This window comes from Phyllostomus discolor, chromosome 12, assembly GCF_004126475.2.
Source record: "Phyllostomus discolor isolate MPI-MPIP mPhyDis1 chromosome 12, mPhyDis1.pri.v3, whole genome shotgun sequence".
Taxonomy (NCBI): Eukaryota; Metazoa; Chordata; class Mammalia; order Chiroptera; family Phyllostomidae; genus Phyllostomus; species Phyllostomus discolor.
In genome coordinates, this window is record NC_040914.2 from 76,041,490 (window position 1) to 76,060,505 (window position 19,016).

Genomic DNA, 19,016 nt, shown 5'->3' on the forward strand with positions numbered 1-19,016 from the left:
GCCCAGAACATTCTCTCCACTCTCCTTCTTGGACTTGACTTCGATGCCCATTCTAAGGGGTTGACTGAATTCTTGCTGAGCCCCCTGGCCTCCCTCCCAGCCTCCAGCACCCATTGAGGGGGCTATGGCCACCTTGTTTGGCCTCCTGGGGGCTGTGTCCATGAGTGAGTGAGTGACGCCAGAATTTGACGCTGAAGGAAAGAACACAAAGGCCACCAGGCGGTACTTATAATTCTGATCATTTTCTTTAAAAAAAAGTCAAAAAACCCACACACTATAAAACAAAACTCCCCATCCCTAACCAGCCAAGTGTAACAGGTTAGCCATTAACACGAGAAGAGAGAGACACTGAAGCCACACACGTCATCACATGGTGGAGGTATTCCGGCCGGGCCGATGAGAACGTCCCAGTGGCAGCACTGATGTATGTGGCGGGGACTCTGACAAGGACACAGAGACAGCAGAAATATGCCGGAGGAGCCAGGCTTACCTAGCCCTGCAAATAAATAAACACGGCGCCAACAGCATCTTACACGTTAGTGAGACCTCAGGACAAAACAGAACAGCACAACACTGGACAAATGTTTGCTGGTTATGCCGGGGTTTGGTTAAAAAAAAAATTAGTCCTCACAAATGTGAACGCTCCAGACACAAGTCAGTAGAATGGTCAGAAAGAGCAAAGTCTCTGCTCCCTAGGTGCCAACACGGCAGGATCCCGGGGTGTCTGCAGGCAGGCACCTCGGGATGCAGCTCCGGACAGTCCCTACCTGCTGAGGTGGGTCCCTGGGCTGGGTTGAGTTGGGAAGCATAGCCCCAAGAATCACAGACTGGGCCTCCCACCCACCTTCAGCAGAGGTCCCAGCCCAGGCGCTGGGGACAGCCGGCCGCACTTCAGAACTGCCTTTGACCCCTCTCTCAGTGCCCGCTCCAGCCCCTGCCTCAGTGTGGATAGGGGGCCCTGGGGCCCCAGTCTAGCCCTGCCGGGGTGACAGTGCCCCAGTTCCCCATGACGCACACCTGTCCGCAGGCTGCTGAAGATGGCTGTGGGGCGGCCACCGTGGTCTGGACAGGGCTGCCTGGTTCCCCACATCTGGCAAGGCCCTACCTATCGCTCCAGAGCCAGAGGTTGGAAGCACGACAGGAGCTCAAGTGCCCCCTCCCGCTCTAGGAGAGGCCAACTGTCTGTTTAGCAGCTGCTGCTGGATCCAGTGAAAAGGCAGGTGGGCCATGCATCTGAGGCAGCACCCTGCCACCTGTGCATGGGGCTGCAGTCGCTACAAGGTCCAGTCTCTGGGACATGTGCAGACTACCAGGCAGGTGGTACACAGACTGACCACTGCCCCCATTCGCAGGTGAGAAAACTGAGGCCCAGGGCAAGGATTCTGCCCCACACAAGAAGTCTGCAGTCAGGTCTCTGCAGCTTCGAATGGCCCGTCCAGCCAGCTTGTCTCAGGGATTTTCCACCCTCAGGCGTGGAGCTCCACCCCGGATCAATGACATATCGCCCTGAGATAAGGAGACTTTGGGTAGAGGCCTGTCCTTACGCACCAGAAGTCACAGGATGGCACAGGTCTCCTGACCAGCTCTGCCTCCTTCTAGCAGGGAGTGGTGGGCAGGGGGAGACAGACACCTGGCTGACTCCTTTCAGCCTCTAGGCCTAGCCTAGCCCAGATCTCCAAAGCTCCTTGTCAGCTTCCTACAGGTCCACTGGACTGTGTGGGGTTCCTGGAGCCCAGGTGGGGGGCAGCTGGCTGGCTGGGCCGTTGGAAGCTCACATGGCTGAGCCATGAGGCCTGACGCCTGAGGACCCAGCTCTACCTCCTGCTCGGAAAAGGTAAGTGGTCAGAGACCAAGGCAGAGCCCCAGCACCTAAGACGAGGGCCTAGAGGAAGACGACCTGAACTTAGCGAATGTTGCTCCCCAGGATGGCTTCCTGGGCGTAGCGACAGCTCAGGAAAGTGAGCTGGTTGCCAGACATGTCGGCTGGGCCTCAGCTGTCTCCCTTGGGCCAAACACCACAGGAGCCCGGGGACAAAGCCTCTCCGGAGAGGCAGTGGACATGCCGTGTTGGCAGCCAGGCTCCTGGAGAGCCAGGGCCGCCGCCGCAGCAGGTGCAGAGCTGGAGCAGTGAGCAAGGCATGGCTCCGTCTTCTGTGGACTGGAACTGAGTCTGGGGCAGGCCGTGCCAGTGGCAGGAGGGGATGATGGTGCCCCGGCCAGGGGCTGAAGACAGCCCCAGTCAGCCTTTTGGGGTTGCCATCCACCCACTGAAGCCAATTCTGGATATCCTGGGAGGGGCTGCATGGGGGGCATAGATGAGAAGCCCATTAAGGGTCTGAGCATCTGCCTTCCTGATGGCATCTGTTGCTAGGTTTCCAGCCTGGGACTTTGTCTGAGAGAACTTGAGTTAACTCCCAAACTGGATACAGAACAGATTGGGAGGCAGCATTACCTGCAAACCAGGCCTGGTGTGCTGCCCACAGGAGGGGCCCAAATCCTCCTGCCTTTGTGCCTTTGCTCAGGCCGCCATGCCAGGCAGGAGGCACAAAGCCAGGAGCCCCATGGCCTCCCGAATGACCAAGGTCTAGTCCAGAAACCAGTGGGAGCTCCAGGATCAAACAGATTGCCCATGACCTCAACCTGGAACTCCACCAGCGACAGGAACTGACTCTTTCTGTGGAGCTGGGGCTGCCCATTTCACTGAGATCTTCTTTCCTTTCTAGGGGTTAGAGAGGGATGGATCCACCTCAGGTCTTTAAGGCAGAGACATAAGCCCAGGGTTAGTCTTCCCAATGTCACTACATCTACTGACAAAGAAGAAAAAAACACCAAACATGCATCTGTCGGTATAGTCCATTGTCCACATAGTGGACTTGCCAAGTCTCCGTGGCTCACTGGCAGCTAGTGTTTGGTTCTCGGAATCCCTCCTCCCTCGAGACTGCGCCTGAAGCTGGCGCCGGGGCCACGCCCACGACAGGCGCCGGTCCCAGAGGCACATCATTCTGCTGGCAGTGTAAAGGGACAAAAGAGTCCCCCTACCTGTCCGTCCCCGTTTCTTTAAAAAATAATCATCCTTGTGGCACCAACTTGACCTAAAAATTAAGTTAAAAAAATAATTCAAATAAACAAAGGTGGAAAAGGACAAGGACCCCACATGGTCAGTCAGAAGGCCCAGCCTCTTCTCAGTTCCACATTCATGCCGCGCGCTCTTGAAGGCTCACTGATAAAAGTTCGTCTTCTGGGACTGAATCTGTACCAGTTTTCACAGTGTCCCCAGCACCGGACCTGGTGGAGGGACGATGCGGGGTGCTCAGCTGAGCTGCCAGGATGATGGGCTGAGTTGCTTTTAGGTTAGTGAGTTGTTTTAAAATGATCTTTGTGCATTTTCCATCCGCCCAGAAACGGGCCCGCATGGCAAGTCGCGGCTCTTCTCCCTTACGTCTCCTGGGGGACCACTTGCATGAGCTTCTGGCAAAGGACTGTCATGGAAACTGCAGAGGAGGGGAGAGCAGAGTTACTCGGGTATCAGGCAATCACGTGCCTGGGGTCCAGGGGCACCCGTGAGTGCCGTGAGCCACAGGTCACCCAGGCTCATGACACTACGACTTCCAAGGCTCAGGAAAGAGAAGCCAGAAACCCTGAACTTCATGTGACACCTCCTGATCTGAAAATGTGAGCTCTGGGCCTGAGGGCCTCCCTCCCAGTGGGCAGTAGCCCGCATTCCGCGTTAGCAGCAGAGAATTGCCGCACCTCTTCCAGTGACTCTAGAAATCACTGGGGGTGGGGGAGGGGGGCGGCGCTGGGAACTTGGCAACAGGCTGAGCACTGGCCCCACCCCTCATCGTTTCAAAACCCTGGGATCACGGGAGAAATGAAAGGGATAAGAAGCCCTGATGCTGGGGGACTGTTTGATGGGCCCTTCCCATTTGTCCACACCTGGGCCACTGCCTTGGAGACACCCAGGACCAAAAGCAAGGTCACTGCTCACCACCAGATGACACAGGCCTGTGGTCTTGCAGAGGGGGTAGAGCAGAGGGATGTGTGCAAGGGGCCCAGGTGAACACTGTGGGGGCAATTTCAAGGCAGAGAGCCCTGCTTCAGGGCCTGGGGAGGTTTTGCAAGATGAGTAGTAACAGGGAGCCTAGACTGGGTTAGAGGCGAAGGTCTGCTGAAATGACTGGCAGTCTTAGTTGCTGGGTAGGCACCAATCAGAATTCCAAGACAGCCATCCTGGGGATTTTGTAAGCCACCCAGGACAAGGTGACTGTGGTGCAGGCTTGCTAACACCAGTGACTTTCCCAGGAGCTGGTCACATTAGGAACCTTAGCACAGGCTCCTAAACTTGGCTTGTCAGTTAACCCTGTGACCTCAGTGCAGAGATCCCATTTTCTCCTTCCCTGCCTTTCTGGGTCAGCCTGTGTTTAAGCTGGTGACAGGCAGTGGTATTTCATTACTTGGCAAAAGCAGCTTGGTTTTCTGGAATCCCTTGTTCTGAGATTAGCTGGTGCCAAGCTGAGCGTCTTATCCCTGAAATACATGGGCCAGACGTCACCCCTGGACACGTCAAGCGTCTGAACCCTTGGTCAGCGCCATGAGCACACCCCTCCCCACTGCCCCAGCTACGGGATTAGATGAGACAGCAGTCTGCTGCAGGATGGGGTGCTGGGGGACCCTGAGCAGGGATGGAGAGAGGCGCCAGCTGCCGGGCTGCACTGGGGAGATACTCACAAATGCCCTGGAGGAGCCACTTGGGCTTGTTTTTCCAGGTGACCCCAAGGAAGTAGACGGGCAGGCCGCTGAGGATTATGACAAAGCCAATGCCGCACTCCATGGGGGTCTTCCAGAAGGAGATGGCGATCAGGAACAGGCAGGCCAGGGTGAAGAACACAGGGAGTGCCAGGTTCACCTGGGGACAGAGGGGGGAGCAAGGGCGGTCGGCACCTATCACTCACTCCACACGCCTCCCGTGTCCCGCAGCACGAGTCCTGTCCCTCCCACGGAAAGTGCTGCACCCCCACCGCCCTCCTGACCTTGGAGGAGCTGTCTTCCTCCTCAGGGCACTCGGCATCCCCCAGGGGAGCCCGCAGAGCACAGCCCGTGCCCCCGACCTGGTCCGAGAGTGGCTCCGACCTCCCAGGGCCGTTACTCCTGTCTGTCTCCCTCTTCTAGCCTGACCCACATCAGTTTCCTTGAAGCCGGCCTCCCAAGAGGCGGGGGTCACCGGGGAACTGAAACCCTCTCTTGTTCTCCATTTACTTGGCACAGGGCACCAGGCAGTAATTACTCAAAGCACAGACGGTGCCGACCGTGAACACAAATAACCAGGTTGGTCCCTCAAAGCTGCCCAAGGTCAGAGGAGGTCGACCTTGCTGGTTCCCACATCACAGGGCAGAAACCCTAGCCCAGCACCCACCCAGTCACCCAAGGGTGGGGGGCACTTCTGGAAAGGCCACCGCCACCCACTAATAAGTGAGGGGCAGCCGCCTTCTCAAAGAGCCTCTGTGGGCAGGCTGACTCCAGTCTGCACGGCCCCGAGCGGGCAGGCCTGGCCACAGCGTTCACAGCAGACCAGCCGCGGAGGCGCCCCCGCCCTGCCCCCCACCCTGCTCCTGCGCTGGGGTGGGCTCGTCCACACGCAGACTTGGCCGTCTGTCTGCACACCGACAGGAGGCCCCGGGAGATGAAGGGCTAGCGAGGGTCCAACCGGGTGCCCCCACTGCATGCCCTTCCCCAGCCCAGGTTAACAATGAAACAAAGCCCACTCTGTGCCCGGGAGAGCATGAGGGCAGAGTCCGCCGCAGGCACAGGCTGACAGGGGGCCGAGCCCACCACACACCCAGGTGACGTGGAGAGAGAACTCAGGTGGCCCCGGTGCCCCAGCAGAACCCTTTCAAGCAGGGAACCGGGCCCTGCTGGCCTCTGCGAAACTGCTGGGTGGGGGACACCAGGATGTGGCCTGTGGGCAGGTGCCAAATGGGACAGCCAAATGCCACTGGGGACCGGACAAGGGACGAGAGCTGCTAGCCAGTGGCCACCATGAGTCCGTCCCTCTAACTCCCCTGACACGAGTCGCACCCGAGGTGCTCACTGCACTTCTCCCGCAGGAGCGTGGACGTCGCCGGTCCCTCTTTTTGGACAAGGCCACCCCCGGGCAGCTGCCCCCCAGCAGTGGGTTGACGAGGAGAGCTGCATTCCCCTTAGGCCAGGCTCAGCCGTCACCCCGGCTTTCTCCCGGGCAGCCTAACCCCAAACTCTCCACACAGAGGCAGCGCCATCTGTGCGGGGCGGCGGGTAGGACACGTCACCTCCTACCCTCCATGTGGCCCCTACACCTCTGCCCATGTGCCGTCTTCTCAGTAGCCCCGGCTGTCCTGGTCAGCGGCTCCCAGGCCAGTGAGGCCCAGCCTGCCCGCCTGCCCGCGCCCACAGTGCTCATCACATGCCCACCGGCACTACAGGGTTCTTGTTTATCATTCTCCCTTTTGTTAGAACATAAGCTCTAGGAGGACATGGATCTGCGGGGAGTCTATCTTGTCCTTTGATGAGCCCCGGAACGTGGAATCACCCCCTTGTCAGGCACTCTAAAGGTTCCCAATTAACGGTCATTGGCTGAGTGAATTACCCTCCACGTCTGGGTGTAGCAGCACGTTCACAGGTTTATCTTGGTGGATCCTCACCAGAACCCTCTACAGGAGGATGGTGGCTGCCCAGACACATGCCGGAAGGGGCAGAACCAAGAAGCTATGCAGAGCTGGCTCCCAACACAGGGCCCCCGGGGACATGTGGGCCCGGTTTCTTCAGCGCATGACCCACCGAGCCCCCCGCCGGCCCTGGGATGCCCACCACGGCCGGGCCCTCACCTTGATGGGCCGCTCCAGCTCAGGCTTCTTGTAGCGGAGCCACAGCATCCCGATGATGGCCAGGGCCACACAGAGCCAGTTGAAGAAGCTGAAGAAGTTGATGACGGAGAAGATGTCGGTGGAGAAGGCATACAGCAGGGTCATGATGCACTGCAAGCAGAGAGACGGGGAAGTGTGAGCCCTCGTAGGGCCTGGGCCAGAGCTGGGAACAGGGCGGCCCTGGACAACGGAGGCCACCCCAACGCTGGGACGAGTCCGCAGGGGGCTGACGGCACGTGTGCACTACCGCTTTAAAGGAAGACCTAGTCTGAGCAACACTCGAGTTCTCAGAAAGCAAAGGCGCCACTGCCAGGGGGAGGGCGCAAATGCCCACACCCGACACTCACTGCAGCATTGTCTGTAAGAGCCATGGCTGAGAACCGCCCCGAGTGCCCAGCACGGGGCTCATGTAAGTCAGCTGCTGACACTCGGGCCACTGGATGCCAGGCCAGGGTTTCAAAACTGCACTTGAGTTCTGCATGGTTTTAGAGGTCCCAGGGTCATCTGCTATCTGTCCTTTTGAGAAGTGGGGCCTGGCCCTCTCTCCTTGAGTTGGGCTACATCTACTGACTCACTCCTAACCCACAGACCCAGGCAGAAATGACAAGTGTGACTCCTGAGCGAGGTCATAAAAACATGGTGGCTTCCTCTTTGCTATTCCTTTCGGCTCCCTTGCCCTTGACAGGGGGCAGCCAGCTGCCCTGTCGGTGGGGACATCCACATAGCCCTGAGGACGAGCCCACATCCTGAGGAACAGCGGCCTCCTGCCCGCAGCTGTGGGAGGGGCCATCCTGGACGTGGCCCCGCCAGCTGGGGCAGAGCCTTCGGACGGGACGGCAGCCCCGAACCCCGTCTTGTCTCCACCTCACAAAGGACCCTGACCCAGGGCCACCTGGCCTGGCTGCCCTGAATTCCTGACTCACAGAAATGGAGAGGTGATGAATGCTTTCTGTTTAGGCCATTAAGTTTTGGGTGATTTGTTACAAAACAATAGAGAATGAATAACATCGTGTCTACTGGGCGAGGAGAGACGTAAGGCAAGCTGAAGAAAAACACGCACAGTGTGATCTCACTGGAAATACAAGCGCTGTGCACACGCATCTGTGAACTTGCCGCAGCGCTCCGGGCAGAGAGGCTTGGGGCCCGGAAGCTGCCCAGGAACTCCGGTTCCCTTGGGGAATGAATGGGGCTTCTGCTTCACGTGTGCTGGACTGTCTGAAGGTGTTTTTTTAATAACTACTGTGGTATTATTTTTGCAATTAGAAACATAAAAAAAGATCTAGCGCCCTTTGTTGTTCAGTGGAGCATGTGGGGGGGGGGGGCGGGGGGCATTGTACAAGGAAACACTCTGTTAGCTGATCTGTATCTCGGTCTCCGCCCTGGCCTGTCGTCCCGGTGACACCAGGCAGAGCGGGGAGGGCGTCTTGCAGATGGACCCTGCAGCCTCGCCCCACCCCTGCTCCTGCTGGGGGGCCCTCAACACTGATCCCTAAGGGGAACCCCGGGTTTGCACTTCAAACTGCTTGCAGTCCTCCCGGAGAAGGGGGCACCGGACGGTGCTGCCGGCTTACCGTGAACAGGAGGGAGGGCATGGGTGTCAGGAGCTGCGGGTGGATCATCGAGAGCACAGAGGGCAGGTGGCCCTCCCTGGACCCCACGAAGAACAGCCTGTGGACAGAAAAGCTGGCGGTCAGCTTCGTCTCCGAGCAGCCCAGGCAGGGTGGGCAGTAGAGGGTGCCTATGCCCAAGCGCTGGGCTCCCGGACGGGTGCCTCTTGGTGTCCCTGACCGACTCGCTGGCAATGGGGAAACTCAGGGGCCTTGCTCACTTTCAGTCCCCCTCCCCGAAGGCGGGGTGCACAATGAACCCACGAAAGAGTCTAGAGGGCACAGCAGCTGAGCAGTTGTGTCACCTCTGGGGAGGGGAGAGTCATGTTCCTTTACTTCTGTATTACTGGAACGTTTGGAGAGCTATGTACTGACATACATACACACACACACACACACTCCCCGCACAGCATTTAAAACTCATGTTAAAAAGCAGCGTGCAGCACTACACCCGCCTGCCCCCCGGTCCTGCCCGAGCTCCCACAGAGCCCAAGTGTGGAAGGGTGGTCCCGGGTGGGCTCACCTGGAGGATGTGAAGAGGGACCCGTTGACGGAGCCAAAGCAGGACAGGCCCACAAAGACGGGGATGATCCAGGACATGACGCCCAGGTGATAATTCCCGAAGTCCTAGACAGAGGCGGAGCACGAGTGAGCGAAGCTCTGGGATGCCCAGCACGCAGCCTGACGCTCCACACGGACAGCACGCTGTCCTCACGGCCCAGCCCGGCCCAGCCCGGCCCAGCCCCCTTGTCTGCCGCCCTCCTGCACATTCCTCGCAAGGATTCTGCACACGAGTGACTCCTTGGGGTCTGGACCGTGGGGGGCTGTCCCAGGGCAGAGACTTCTTTAGAATAGCAGTGGTGCTTTACCCCTCGTCCCCCACGTGCTGGCACTGTCCTTGGGTGCTCCTCACCCTGGCAGCACACCGGGTTGACCAGGTGCCAGGCTTTCTCCCCATTTATATGTCTGCTCCACAAGGAAACCTGCTTTGTCTCTGGCTGGGTCCCCACGGCCTGCCCCAGAGCAGGGTTCAGTGAGCATTCACTCAGAGGGTGGAGAAGGCGAGTGGGTGCCGACCCTCACCTGCTGACGTGGCTGGGGAGGACACTACGGGAAGGGAGCCCACAGGATCCCCGCAGGGCATTCGAAGGCCCACTGGCTCTACTTAGGGCCCCATTCTGCTGGGTTTGGCAGGCTGACAAGGTGCTCGGCTGCTGCCGCCACCATGGGGCCCAGGGACTCTGCTCTCCCTCCTCTGAACCCTGTGTCCGGAATGCCCAGCAGAGGTGGCTCCAGGTATCATGGGCAGTGGTGGGAGAAGGCCACCGAGTCTTTCCTCCCTGTGCTCTGGGTTGCAGACCTCAGTTTCGGGGACTGGACCATCCAAACCACCATAATGGACTCACCCCCTTCGCACCTGACTTTAAAAAGGACTGATGCCGGGATCGCGCAGACATGCTGACTTAAAACTGGCCTAGGGTGCGGCCTGGGCATCAGCAGCCAGGGTTGAGAACCAGCACCCTACACTTTCTGGCAGACTCCGCAGAGAGGAGCTCAACCCCTCCGTGCAGAAGTGCGGTTTACAGGCGAGGGGCCTGGTCTGCTCCACGTCACAGGCTCAGAGGCGGCAGGGCCGGCCTTGGTCATCTTACCACGGCCACGGCCTCTGACGTCAGCATCTCCTCGGTGGACAGCGTGGTGAAATAGGCCAGGTTTGTCAGCACGTACACCAGGGTGACGATGGGGAGGGAGATGATGATGGCCAGGGGCAGGTTTCTGGAAGGAACGAGAGGGCAGGTCATCCAAGCGCAGCCCCGACAGAACCAGCCCCAAAGACGCTCTGGCACACAGGGGCCTGGCAGCTGCATGAACCCGGGCTAGGGACTCAACCCCACCGGCCTCAGCTCCCCTTCTGTCAAACGGGCATTCCTGTTTATTCTGAGGGGAAATCATGTCAAAGGGCACATAGCCACTGTGTGGCTGGTTTGAGGTCAAAACCCAGCGCCCCTTCACCCCAGCAGGATCCCAACCCCAAGGCCCCTCCTGAAAGGCCCCACACTGCTTTCATCTGAGACCAGGCTGGGCCCACAGAAGGGTCCTTAGCCGGGACTAGCTTCTTCCTTCTCTCACATTAAAATAACAAAAGGAAACGTCTCTGTTCACACATGTACCTGTAGGGGTTGATCATCTCCTCTGTGACAAAATTCAGGTAGTTCCTAGAATTTAGAGAGCAGGGTGTAACCACACAGTCCTCCCAGAGTCACTGGGGGGCAAGAGGACACAGATTCCACGGGAAGCCCCTGCCGGCGGCTCTGAGCCAGGGGAGAGGAGACCCCTCCCCCACCACTGGGGCCCATCTCGGTGAACAGCTGGGGGCAAGGGAGAAGTCCTGCTCCCTTGGGAAAAGCGTCACCCCAGCAGGCCCGCCGCCTCGGCTGGCTCTGTCCGCTCTCTGACATGCCTTCTAGCACCTTCACCCCCCCCACCTGCCCGCCACATGGCAGCCATTCTTGTGGCCCAGTAGGATCCGGCCTGAGAGCGGGGCCACAGCTGGGGACCCAGTGGGACAGAAAGTGTTGGGGGAAACCTGGCGAGGAAGAAGCCAAGGCCCAGCAGGCCCAGCCCATTGAGTGCAGATGCTTCACACCCCTCAGCAAAGGGTTATCTACAGGGCCGCCTTCTCAGGAGCCAAGGCACAGCGGAGCACAGCACCAAGGGCGGCTACGGGGCCTGCCCTGTGCTTTCCCAGGATGCATGGGGCTCAAGCAGCTCTGAGAGGCTCTCCTGCCACTCTCTAAAACCACCTGCACGTGGCCGAGAGATTCAGATTTCTGGACATCTCAGGCCTGCCCTGTGTGTCCCAAGGCCCAGAGACCCAGACATTCTGGAACTTACCATCCCCCATAAGCAAAGAGGCCGCTGTACAACGCCAACACGATGTTTCCCACATCCAGGTTGGTGCCTTCAAATGAGAATTTTGGATCCAGGTTGGACACATCACCTGCAAAGGCCGAACAGACAGAAAGGTTGGGTTAGAGAGCTCTGCACAGAGGCCACGCGGTAAGTTCCAGAATGGCCCTGGAACAAAATACAGTAACAGGCAAAAACAGTGTGGTGAAATCTTTCCACTGTGACAAATTAAATGCACCCACTGAGCCACCAACGCACACAGTCCTGGCTTCCCCAGGGTCCGGAGCTCAGGCAAGGTGAGCATGACCCTGCCATGACCTGGAGGAATGTGGCCTTCAAGGGACTTGTGGTCCATCTGAGAGGGGGATGGTGCCTCTGCAGATCCTTGGCCATTCCGAGTGCCAACAGCCCAGGCGGATGCAGGGACATGTCTGGAGGGAGGGGCTGATCAGCCCTGGTCACCTCAGAGCATGGTCCCCCACAGACCTCAGTTCAAGAGCCGCAGGCCGGGGGACCCACGCCGGGCTTCTTGTGTGTGCGATGGAACTCTTGAATGCCACCTCCTCATGGCCTGGTGAGCACAAAATGACCCAGAAATGACTCAGACCCTGGAACACAGCAGGGACTGAACAGAACAAGAGGACGGCACAGGCTGATGGCACCACGGTGCCCGTAACTCTCTTTCCCAGGGCTGCACAACCTGGGCACCTTCCGGACAGGTGTGTGGCGGGGCTGCCGGATTTCGGCCTTGGTCCTTAACCCAGATTAACAACGCACTGGGCCCTGGACATAGGGGGTGTGGTCTGGACAGCTCAGGCTCATGCCTCTGCCAACCGTTCCTACCCGCAGCGGGCAGGACCCCGCATCCCACGGCCCCACAGTCTCAGTTTTGGAGCGCACGGAGAGACAAGCCCGTCTGACGTGCACCATGGCCCAGCGAGGCCCACGTGAGTGCCCCAGGGCTGCACTAACAGATGCCAGAAGACTGCGGGCTCAGACGACAGAGGCCTCTTCCCTCCCTGTTCCAGAGGCCAAAAGGCTGAAATCCAGGTGTCACAGGGCCACACTCCCCGCTCTGGAGGCTCTGCGGATGGTCCTCCCTGTCTCTTCCAGCTCCTGGGAGCTGCAGGGGTCCTTGGCTTATGGTCACATCACTCCAGTCTCTGCCTTTTTCCTCACACAGCCTCCTCTCTCCGTCTCCTCTTCTGTCTCTTACAGGGACACTCACTGGATTTAAGGCCCACCCTAACCCAGGGTGGTCTCATCTTGATCCTTACTTTGATTGCATCTGAGACCATTTTTCCAAAAACAAGCACAGTCACAGGTTCCAATGGACATGTATTTGGGGGTTACCATTCAGCCCAGCACAGTAGACACTGTAAAATGTGGGAACACGTGGGCCTGGATGGACTCACTCCGTGAGGAGGGGCCACCCCATCAGCCGGTGCAGACAGACACAGGCCAGGAGTCAGGCAGGCTGGCCCTCCTCTCTGCATTGGGGAGGGTCACCAGGCCCCTGGGTTTTCAGTCCCTGGCCCCCCTGGCTCCGGCACACTCGTGCACTCACAGGAGGGCTTCAAAACAGTAGCAAAAGCACCCCCAAGGGGAATGCAGGTGCCCCATTGCCTCTTGCTCACCTGACACCGGAGGAGCGAGTTGAACTCCTGGCCAAACATGGACTGTTTGTTAGTTTAGTTTGGGGGCTGCTTCAAACTAAGTCTTGTGGCTCTACGCAAGAGGGTCTGTGCCCGACCCTGATGAGAAGCTGCTGTCCAGGTCCAACTGGCCCAAGCTGGGTGGGACATAGTCCCCAGGCTGCTACATGGGTCAGTGTTACCAGTGGCCAGTGGGCCAGCAGGTCTCTGGGGAAACAGGGATGAAGGACCCCACTGGGGACCCAAGGTCCCCAAGGGCACTTATGCTTTCCACAAAAGTGACACCTTCAGTCACCCTGGAAACAGGACAGGGGGACAGTATGTGAAGTTTGCGAGGGACCTGTGAAAGGGGGCTCTCATATAACCTGACACTTTACCTGACTAAAGCCTGCACTTCAAGGCAGCAGTGAATTTCCTATGGCACACGCTGCAGCAGGGGAGAAGCCCCCGTCTGTCCGTCCGTCTGAATTCTGTCCCGGAGATTATTTGTTCCAACCCCGAGGGTATGCTCACGCCTTTGATCTCCCGCCTGAGGTCGGGGATGAACATGGGACCCACAGCTCCCCTCACCCTGCCCACGAGGCCATCATCTTGTGACCAGAACAGGCTCCACGGCAGTCGGCACCTCACCCCTTGAACCGCCTGCACATGATCTGTCTTGGAGGCCTGGTCCCAGGACTGCCCGGTCACAGGGTGGTCAGCAGGCCGGGTGGGTGGGGGCAGTACTTGGAGCCAGCTCAGGACAGTGGGAGCTCCTTTGTGCTCCCTCCCAGCTGCTCTCCTGTGGAATGTTCTGTAATGTGCATTCCTTTGTGCCCGCAGAGCCCTGCCTGTCCCGGGGCCTTGCCCACATGCTTCTGCTATGTGGGGAGAGGAGCATCTGTCTTACAGTCAGGGAAACTGGGGGTCAGGCCACCTGCCCAGGGGGGTGTGGGGACCGCTGGCATGCAGCTGGTCTGGGATCATGAGGGCAGTCCTCAAGAATGCCGGGGCAGCTGATAGGTCTCATCTCCAGGTACGGCATGCGTGTGCCAGAGGCCACGGCACCCCAGGATGCTAGAGCTGCTGCCCGGGGCTGCTATTGCTGGCTTGGATCTGCAAAAGGTCACATACCGCCCCCCTTCCGCAACAGGGTGCTGCTGCGTCAGACTTACCACTACTTTTGGAACATTAAAGGTCTCTCATGATAAAGGTCCCTTACAAGTGATGCAGGCTTGCTTTGAATTTATAACTTTCTCATGAATCTGCCCCATCTTCCTGTTAGGATATACTTTTTTTAAAAAAATTTATTTTTAGAGAGAGGGGAAGGGAGGAGGAAACATCAATGTGAATTGGTTGCCTCTCACGCACCCGCAACTGGGGACCTGGGCCACAACCCAGGCATGTGCCGACTGGGAATCGAACCGGCAACTCTTTGTTTCGCAGGCTGGCACTCAGTCCACTGAGCCACGCCAGCCAGGGCAGGATATACTTGTACACCTCGTATTTATTATTCAGATTGGATTTCTTTTCCCATAGGCGGGATGCAGATCTTGGTGGAGCTGTGAACACTGGCTCCCACCCCAAGCACGGCCCCGAGTTGCTGACACTGTTCGTGCGCAAGTGCAAGGGTGGGAGACGCCGCTACACGGGGATGGATGCTACACATGCGGAGGACAAAACTCCAGGCTTGAAATACATCCCAGGGCTTTCTGGGAAGGCTTACATGTTTCCAGCCCTAAGGCCTGGTGACTTCGATGTTGTCATCAAGGGATGGCCAACTCCGAGTCTGACAGGTACATGCAGCCATCAACCTGAGCCAGTGACACTGGGAACAAGAATTCCTGCTGTGGAACGGTATTTGCTAGGGTTTACAGCTCGATTTTGCAGCCTCTGAAACCCCGGATAAATGAATACTATTAGCTGCTCTGACCAACTCAGACTGAAGCGTGTCACTGGGCTGTACCTGGGGCCTCAGCCAGGTCCCTCCCAACCAGCCCGTGATGCTTCTATTCCTAGGACAGCTGTGGCTGGGGTAACCTGCCAGGACCTTCCTCGGTTGTCCAAGGCCTCACTACCAAGACTCTTGGAGGAAAGCAGAGATCCAGGCACACAGAGGGACAGCAGTCCCTGCGGCCCTGAGCACAGTTGGCAGACTTCCCACTTCTCTCCTGGCATGGGGTGGGGTGGGGGTGGTGGCAAAGCTCAGTCAAGGACTCAGCTGCTTTGGACCCCAATCAACCTGTTACAAGTTCCCCTGAGCTGTCCCCCTGCCCTGTCATTTCACTGTTTCCCAGCTCACGCAGGCACAGTGTGGTCCATTGCGGATCAGGGACAGAGGGAACGATCTGAGAGTGAACTGCTGAGAGCAGCCTAGCACACATGTGCACCTGCGGCAGAGCTCCTGGGCTTGCTCAGCCTGTCTGTGCTGAATTCTGGCCCAAAGCAGAGACCCGCAGCTCCGCCCATCAGTGGGCACCACAGAGAGGGCGCCAGGCCTGCTGGCTCTGCCCGGCACTCGGCCTGGCCCCCATAGGGCTGGCACAGCCTGAAGGAGCTCAGAGGCGATGGCTCAGGAGCAATGGCTCTGCCTGTCTCCAGAACAGCAAGAAGCAAGTGAAGGCAGTCACACCTCCACTTGTGCATTAGCAGCGGCACGGGGACAGGGCTCCTCCTTCCCAGCAGGAGAGCGAACTCTGGACTCCACGCGGCAGTTCTCAACCGCCTACCCACTCCAGCAACCCGGCCACACGCAGTGGCATCCGGAGACACTAGAGACTGTGACGCTGGGGTGGGGGGCTAGGTGTGCTGCTCAACATGTTGTAATGCACAGGGTGGTCCCACAGCAGATGACCCCAAAAGACAACAGTGCTGGGCTGAGACTCCACTCTAGACAGAGGATGACAGGTGTCTGGCCCATGTGCCACTGCTCCCCATAGCCAGGGCAGACCCACTAACTGCCCCATGTCTACTTTCCCGTGGACCCCAAACCAGAGCATGATCCTTGCTTTCATATAGAGCTCCAGGCCCAGGGAGACACACATGAATGACTGCATAGTTCCTCCACTTGAGACCTAGCCTCATGCTCCCCCTCCTGCCGTCCACTGGGAAGACAGGGACAGGAGCAGCACAGGACCTCCCACGGGGACTGGGGGCAAGGGTGTGGGAACCCCAGGACCCCACCGTACGTTGCGGATGACTCCTGTCACGCAACAACAACACTAAAAGCTGCCTCTAACGTGCATTCTCCACCCCTGAAGCTCTTGAATCTTCAGTCTGCCTTCTTTACCCTAAAATGCAGTCTTTAGCAGCACCGCCCGGAAGGGTTGCCGGGAGTGAGAAAGTTAACACACTGCCAGATGCGGGACCCTTTGGCAAGCTGCAATGTCACAGGCTGCCTTGGGAACCAGGCAGTGCCTGCCTCCAGCCTGCAGGATCCCCCAGAGAGCCAGAGTAATTGGGCTGGGAACATTCAAAAGGCCCCAGGGAGCTGATTTCAGGGAAAACTAGCCTGAATCACTGTATCACACAGACACAGCCACAGCCAAGGAAACTGTCATCAACCTGGGATGTGCAACGGGCCCTCCCCCCTCGGAGAAGCTTCCTCACTAACAGAAGAAGTGGGGGAGGGCAGCTGAGGCCATGCGCACGTAGTAGGGACAGGCCCAGGATCTCTCCTTCTTCCCGCCTGGGGGATGCACAGCCCTCTGGGTCCGGAGTCAGGGAACAAAGAGCTTCCCCCAGTCCCTGCAGCCTGTGAGACCTCAGCTGGCCTCTGTGCATGGGGAAGGCCTGGCCAAAGGCTCCACAGGGCTCTGTCTGGGCCCCAAGCCAGGGAATCCCACACTCAGCCTGTCAACATCACCAGTGTGGGAATAGCCATCTTTGGGGTGCAGCTCGAGAGAATTCCAGAGCCTCAGGGCTGACCAGGCCCGCCCCACCCAGTGCTTCCAGCCCGTGACAGCCTGACAGGTTGAGGGCTCAGCTGGCCCAGAGGCACCGCTGCCAGGCCAGGGGCTCAGGGCGCCAACTGTGAGGAAGTCATCCCCACAGCTGAGCGAGTGTCCACCACTGTAACCTTCAGCCTTTGGTCCTACTTTTACCCTCTGGGTTTCCATGCGACAGCCATTTACATCGTGGAATGTGCTGAACAGGGTCCCCCCAAATTCATGTCTACCTGGGACCTCAGAATATTACCTGACCCAGAAAAGGCTCTTTGCAAATGTAATTAAAGTGAGAATTTCAAAATGAGGTCATGAATCAGGGTGGCCCCTACATCCCATGAAAGTGTCATTAGAAGACACAGAAAAGGAGAGACACAGGAAGCGGCCAGTGAGGACGGAGGCAGAAATGGGTGATGATGCCACCAGCCAAGGAACCACTGGCAGCTGGAAGAGACAAGGCTCCCCCTGCACAGGTTTCACAGGGCACGGATGTCTTGTTTTCAGCTCACCCGCCGCCAAGTTTGTGTCATTTGCTATGCAGTCCCGAGCACTCATGGCAGTCAGAGACCAACCAGGCCTTGCTCCATTTAGTCGAGCCCTGCTGCTTACTACCCTGTGCCTCATGGGCATGGTCAAGACATGGTGGAAAGGTCAAGCACGTCTTGGGGCCCCGAGTCCCATCTGGCCAGTCGGCTCTCTGTGCCCTGAGAGGACTGCGGGAGAAAGCACGGAGACCCAGCACCCTCGCAGCGGCCACCCCCCATGGTCGGCTCACCGGGGATCCCACTTTCCCATCTGTCTCCCTACCCTGGGCTGAGGGACTAAGTCCAGTGCCTGCTCTACTTTGGCTCTGTCCGACGCCTGGGAACGGTGATGTGGCAGGAATCCGGACTGGCCGAGAGGAGCATAGCGCTTGTTCACCGGGGCTACTGTTTGTCCATGGTGTATCTTTTAAACTCTTGGTGGAGCCGGCCCCCTGGCCTCACGATCAGCTTCAAGCCTCAAATCCCAATAGGAAAGGACCCTTTTCCAACTGCACAGCTTTTTAGGAGACCCCTGAGAACTAACCAGGCCAGCACAGAGCTTCGTGGCTACACCCCCATTCTTGTCGCAGCCCTGGCCCCAACTGCTCTGCCTGTGCAGCTACCCGCCCAGGGCACAGGGAGTGAGGGCAGCAGCAGGAAACAGCCCAACTCCCAGGCGTCCGACTTCGTCCCAGAGGGCAGCACAAGAAGCACGAGACTGCAGATTTGTTCTGATTCTGGATGCCAGATTAGCACGGAGCCGTGCAGGCCCGGAGCCGTGCAGACCCGAAGGAAGGACTCGGTTAGAAATGATCAAAGAACACCCCCGGGAAAGCAGCCAACCTTTCCTCGATCATGGCTACATTGCCACGAGTTCTTCCACGGGGGCCAGGGGGTGGGTGTCCCATATTTGCCTCGTGACTGCCACTGTGGGCATTTCAGAGGGGCAGACTGGCTCGGGGGGGGGGGGGGGCCCTGAGGCCTGTCCCTGTCTCCAGGGGCACAGGTGACAGAAGCCCAGCCCAGCCCAGCCCAGCCCGCCTCGCCCTCACCCCTTACAGTGTCCTGCAGTCACTGCGAATCCTCTCTGAGGCAGATTCTGTCACTGGTGCCCCTGAGTCCTTCCTAAGCAGGAGAGTGGGGCCTGGGAGCATTTATATGCTGATCCCCTACCAGCAGGGGAGGATAGCCCACAGCCTGGCAACATTTCACAGCAGCCAGAGAGGCCCTGATGGCCTGGGGCTGCTGTTGCTAGGGTAGCCATTTCACAGACTAGGAAACTAAGGCTCCCATAAACAAAGAGACCTGCCGGTGGAGAGCTGTACTGAAGACCCAGACCCTCCCAGGACCAGGGTCTCCTCCCTGCCTCTGCCTGGGTATTCCAGGCTGCCTGGCCTGTGTGCGTAGGCCTCTTCCACCCCCATCCTATAAGCCTGGCACTACGTTCTTGGTAGGACAGAGCTCCTGAGGGAGCTCACATCCCTGCACACGGGACCCA

General features: G+C 58.5%; 1 protein-coding gene across 1 annotated transcript in view; it reads right to left on the reverse strand.

The window, feature by feature from the left end:
• Positions 1 to 226: 226 nt before the first annotated feature.
• SLC7A5 (solute carrier family 7 member 5) overlaps positions 227 to 19,016 on the reverse strand; it is a 38,062-nt gene continuing 19,272 nt past the window's right edge. Inside the window, exons 3-10 of the mRNA XM_028501742.2 lie at positions 11,402 to 11,507; positions 10,678 to 10,722; positions 10,159 to 10,282; positions 9,030 to 9,133; positions 8,471 to 8,567; positions 6,861 to 7,010; positions 4,729 to 4,906; positions 227 to 3,491 (exon numbers count right to left, since the gene is read on the reverse strand). Of these exons, the coding sequence (XP_028357543.1) occupies positions 3,436 to 3,491; positions 4,729 to 4,906; positions 6,861 to 7,010; positions 8,471 to 8,567; positions 9,030 to 9,133; positions 10,159 to 10,282; positions 10,678 to 10,722; positions 11,402 to 11,507 (860 nt within the window). The 3' untranslated portion in view covers positions 227 to 3,435. The remainder of the gene's footprint in view (positions 3,492 to 4,728; positions 4,907 to 6,860; positions 7,011 to 8,470; positions 8,568 to 9,029; positions 9,134 to 10,158; positions 10,283 to 10,677; positions 10,723 to 11,401; positions 11,508 to 19,016) is intronic.